Source organism: Propithecus coquereli, unplaced genomic scaffold (assembly GCF_000956105.1).
Source record: "Propithecus coquereli isolate 6110/MARCELLA unplaced genomic scaffold, Pcoq_1.0 Scaffold122, whole genome shotgun sequence".
Lineage (NCBI taxonomy): Eukaryota > Metazoa > Chordata > Mammalia > Primates > Indriidae > Propithecus > Propithecus coquereli.
In genome coordinates, this window is record NW_012136303.1 from 3,187,280 (window position 1) to 3,192,341 (window position 5,062).

The 5,062-nt window shown below is 55.8% G+C and overlaps 1 protein-coding gene across 1 annotated transcript in view; it reads right to left on the bottom strand.

The window, feature by feature from the left end:
* Positions 1-502: 502 nt before the first annotated feature.
* The window catches only part of LOC105827520 (phospholipid-transporting ATPase IK-like), a 53,148-nt gene continuing 48,588 nt past the window's right edge, over positions 503-5,062 (bottom strand). Inside the window, exons 18-23 of the mRNA XM_012665717.1 lie at positions 4,137-4,220; positions 3,054-3,293; positions 2,724-2,862; positions 2,377-2,504; positions 915-1,152; positions 503-654 (exon numbers count right to left, since the gene is read on the bottom strand). Coding sequence (XP_012521171.1) covers positions 503-654; positions 915-1,152; positions 2,377-2,504; positions 2,724-2,862; positions 3,054-3,293; positions 4,137-4,220 — 981 coding nt within the window. The remainder of the gene's footprint in view (positions 655-914; positions 1,153-2,376; positions 2,505-2,723; positions 2,863-3,053; positions 3,294-4,136; positions 4,221-5,062) is intronic.

Here is a 5,062-nt window from a genome sequence, read left to right on the forward strand (position 1 = left end):
CAGGGCAAAGAAGAAAAAAGCTTTCCCTGCAAATACCCCATGGGCCACTAGGGGCCAGTGTTCTCACCTAAAAAACCAGGAAAGACTACTCCACGTGGCTTCACAAAAAGAAATGTAGGAACAGAGTGAGCCTAAGCAAGCCCCAGGGTCAGACACACCCTGGTTTATTAGAAAAAGAAAAGGATGTGATGTCCTTGTCATCAGAGGAAGGCCTCCTGCTGGCTGCTTGACATTTACTGGCAATGAATGGTCCTCTGGGGGCAGGGGTGGCCCCTCCACCAACTCAGGTGGAAACTGGTCCTCACTGGGTGTCGGCTGCCTCTCCGTGGGCCAGGCCTCTACCTCCATAGGCTGCTCCTACGAAGATGACTCTTGTGTACTTGGCAGAGCCTCCACCACTGTCCCCTCCTTGGAGGCGTGGGGCTCCTTTGGTGAGATGTATGGCTGGCTCTACCCCAAAGGTACTGAAGTACTCCCAGGTGATGGCTTCTCCTCTGAGGGTTCAGTCTGGCTGCCCCAAAACGGCTGGCCCAAAGGCAACGGCTCGGTTGCCAAAGGTTGTGGCTGACTCTCCAGAAGGGACAGCTGGTGTTCTCTGGGCAGTGCTGACTCCTTCAGAAGAGAAAGGGACCCCTCCTTGGTTGACAGCAGATCCTGAGGAAGAGGTGGCCTCTGCTTGGGTGAGAGTGGCCTCTCCTGTACCATCCGCAACTTCTGGAAAGACCCAGATGCCCTTTTCATGCCAGTGAGCAACTTTTTTGTGGGAGAACCTTGGTTGTCTGAATCAACAGCAGATTGCCAGTCCACAGACAAGGATGAGCTCATTGCAGAAGAGGGATTCATCTCCTCAAAGGACACCTCCCCCTGGTGGTGTCTCAGCCTCCCCAGGGATGACAATTTCCTGAAATGCCAGCCTGAGCTATTTGGGCTCGAGAGCAGCTCTTCTTCAGATGGGACTGGGGAATCAGATACCAACTGACTGCTGATCCCTTGTGGCCTCCGCAGAATTGTGCCCTGAGTGATGAGGTCTGCGTAGCCCTCACGGTGGGAGAAGGCATAGCTGGAACACCGGCCACGTGATCCCCGATGTAAATGGGGTATGGGCTCCACGGTGAAAATTTCCTCAGCTGGGGCCTCTTCCTCCGCCTCCTCCTGCAAAGCAAAGGGGGAAAGCAGGGTCACCAGGCTCCCAGACTTTGTTGATTGGTTTCAGGTCACCTGCCCACCAATGGGGGCCAATTCAGAGCCCTTGGCTACCATTCATTGGCCAGGTTCTTCCCTATGCAAGGGGAGCCAGTTAGAGTCCTCCCTGGAATTGACTCTGGATCAGCTAATCAGTCCTTCCCTGAGACCTAACTCTGCACCAGCCAACCAGAGTCCTTCCCTGGGACCTAACTCTGGACCAGCCACCAGGTGCCTTGGGTGCCTTCTGGTAGCAAATCCAGGAGAGGTGAATCTGGGATAGCCATGTGTCCAGCCTGTGTGGTAGGTGGCAGGAGCTGAGCAGGGGAGAACTGGGTGGCATGTCCTGGTCCACTGCTCCAGTCAATTCTGGGGCCCATCCCAGCTGCAACCTCTTTTTCCATGTCCTTCTGTGTTTCCAGGAGCTGGCAAATTCCTTTTTTTTAATTGCAGTAAAATATACATAACATAAAGTTGACCATCTTAAGCATTTTTCAGTGTACGCTACAGCTCAGTGGCATTAAGCACATTCACACTGTTGTGCAACTATCACCACTCTCCGTCTCTAGAACTTTCTCATTCTCCCAAACTGATGCTCTGTCCCCAGGAAACACTAACTCTGTGTCCCCCTCCCCAGCACCTGGCACCCACCATTCTACTTTCTGTCTCTGTGATTTTGACACCTCTAGGGACCTCCTAAAAGTGGAATTATACAACATTTGTCAATTTGTGTCTGGCACCTCTCACGGAGCACGATGTCCTTAAGGTCCATCCACGCTGTAGCCTGTGTCAGAGCCTCGTCCTTTTTCATGGCTGAGTGATATTCCAGTGCATGGATGGACCATGTAGTGTTATCTATTCGTCCATCATCGATGGACACTTCGGTTGTTTCTAAGTTCCCCCTTCTGCCTAAACCATTTCAAGTTGTTTCTGTCACCTCAACCCCTAAGCCTTAGATCATTCATGTCAGCCTGCTGGGTGCTCCCTGCTGCTTTCCCTGGGGCATCCAGCCCCTCCCCGAGGGCACTGGGTGTGTGTGGGGCTCTGTGCCCCCCTTCTCCCCAAGCCCAGCACCTCTGAGGGCTGGGAGGGGCCGAGGACACCTTAGAGTTCCTGTTTCCAGCAAGGGCTTCCCTGTGATGGGGTCCCGGGAACATGCAGGGTGTGGGGACCCTAGCCCCAGCCCCACCTCACCTTGGGGCATGGCTTCTCAAGGGCTTGGTGGATCATCCGGAGGGCCAGGATGGGCAGGGTGTTCAGGGACACGTTCAATAGGATGACCAACGCGGTGGAGGGGCAGGACAGCACGTTGCGGTTGGCGTCTAGGGATGGGGCGGGGTCACGGCAGAGTCTTCCTGTCCCCTCGGCCCCTCTGCAGATACCCCCAGACTAAAGGGCACCGGTTCCAAGAAAGGAGCCCCTCCACCCCCTGGCAGATGCTTTGCTGGACCACTGACTTCTGTGATCAACCTGCTGCCTGCATGGCCGGGGTCACCTGTGTCAGGACCTCCTCATCCCCACCCCCATGCTTGGGGACTCACACAGAAATGGAAAGGTCTTTGGGGAGATCCTGTAGAGCCAGTAGCTCTGGGTGACGTAAGCTGTGACCCCGTAGAAGCTGAGGCTGAGGAGGATGGCCACCACGCACAGCACGGTCCAGTACTTGATGATCAGGACGACCTGGGCCGAGAGGAAGGACTCAGCGGGGGGCCCAGGGACCCCAGGGCCAGGAGGAAGCTGGACCAGGACACCGAGCCCCTGGGGTCCAGGAAGGGTACCTGGGGAGGCCCCCAAAGTCGGGGGCCCTTGGGAAGGAGGCCTCGATGGCCAGTGGCCCAGGACCCCACCCTTGGGGTGGGCACCCTGCTCACCTCCATGGTGATGCACAGCAGCCCCGACAGGGCCACAACCACCGCAAAGGACTGGTAGTCACTGAAGCTGCAGGGGCCCGCGGTGTCCCGGCTGATCCACAGGGTCATGAAGAAGTTGACCAGGGAGGTGGCCGTGCCGTGGGCGATGGCTTGGAGGAAGACCCAGTAGTTGAAGAGCTTGTCCTTCTGCCCCGCCACATACAGCTCAGGCATCTGCAGACTCTGCTGGGCGCTCACGTCCTGGGGGTGGGGACCGGGGGGCCCCCCAGAGGTCTGAGTTCATGTGGATGAAAATAAAACAAACCGCCGAGAGTTCGGGAGAGGGGTGGGCACCGCTCGGCTGTGCGCGTGGGGACGGCTGAGACAGGGGCGGTGTGCTATTCTCCCACCACAGGTTAGGGCTCTAGAAAACATGAGATGACATGAAAAATCCAGTTCCTCTGTCATGCCAGCAGCAGGTCTCCTTACTGGCTACGTGTGGCCATGAGCTTCTGGACTGGGCTGTGTAGGGGCGGAACAGTTCTGTCTTCTGGAACATTCTACAGGACTCCCTCCCCTTCACACTCCGGATCACTTAGCTGGGGCTCTCAGGGCTGGGAGGGGGGACAAACATAGCAGGACATCTCTTCTTTTCTTGGTGAGGGGAAGTAGAGACAGGGTCTCACTCTGTCGCCCAGGCTGGAGTACAGTGGTGTCATCGCAGCTCACTGCAGCCTCCAACTCCTGGGCTCAAGTGATGCTCCCGCCTCAGCCTCCCAAAGCACTGAGATTACAGGCGTGAGCCACCTCGCCCAGCCCAGGACTGTCTTTTCTGATGCCCTCTCTCCATTGCACAGATGGGCGGACAGAGGCACTGGGGCTTGGGGGCTGGCAGGGGCACGTCCCAAAGAGAAGGGCTGGCGAAAGGCCGCCTTCTACACACCCCAGGATGGGACTGAGCTTTGGTGGGAGCAGGTGCATGGCAGTGGGTGGGGAGAGGTGTGTGCGGTACCCACCAAGCCCTGTCCCCAGCCCCCAGGGCGGGAAGGCTGAGCACAGAGGGGAGGGCCAGCCCGGAGGGAGGCTGGGCCTCCACCTGCTCACCTGTTCAAACAGCCCGATGTAGAGGACCGGGAGGGAGGTGTACAGGAGGTTGAACAGGGCCAGGAACCAACCTTCGTACAGGGGCTGAGTCAGGGAGAAGGAGGGGGAACAGAGTCAGCCTGCGCATGCGCAGGGAGCCCCGCCCCAGTGTGCTGGCCAGGCACCCAGGGAGGATCCCCAGGTGAGTTAGAGAATCATCTTACAATGGGGGCTGGGGCTAAGACCCTGGATGGGTTAAGTGACACTTGACAAAGGCTGGAAGATAAAAGGCAGAGAGAAAAGAGCTTGGGCTAATGCTTTCCAAATGGCACCTCTGAGTTTTTGTTTTAATTGGATGACTTCGAGAAAGAGCTGCAAAAGGAACAATAGCCGCCACCACCACACCCAGCTAATTTTTCTATTTTTAGTAGGGGGGGGTCTTGAACTCCTGGTCAATTCTCCCACCTCACCCTCCCAGAGTGCTGGGATTATAGGCATGAGCCACCACACCCAGCCCTGTTCCATGATTTAGAATCTAGTTGGAAGAGACCCAAGGCCAACTAGCTCAACTCCCCTCCCAGTGTACGGATGCAGTCCAGTTTAAAAAAAGAAATTACTTCTGAACCACAGTTCTGTGTAAACTAAAGAAATAATAATAATAATAAAAATATGTATTTCGATTCCAAAACACTTTATGTGCATTCTAGGATTGAGCAAATAAGTAGAGATATTGTAGATAACAAGAATCAAGCCTCTCACTGTTGGAGAAAACAGCTACAAGTGAGTACATGGAGAAGGCTTAGCCCAGTCCTGGAGTCCCAGCTACTCTGGAGGCTGAGGCAGGAGGATTGCTTGAGCCCAGGAGTTGGGGGCTACAGTGAGCTGTGATAATGCCACTGCACTCCAGCCTGGGCAACAGAGTGAGACCCTATCTCTAAAAAAAAAAA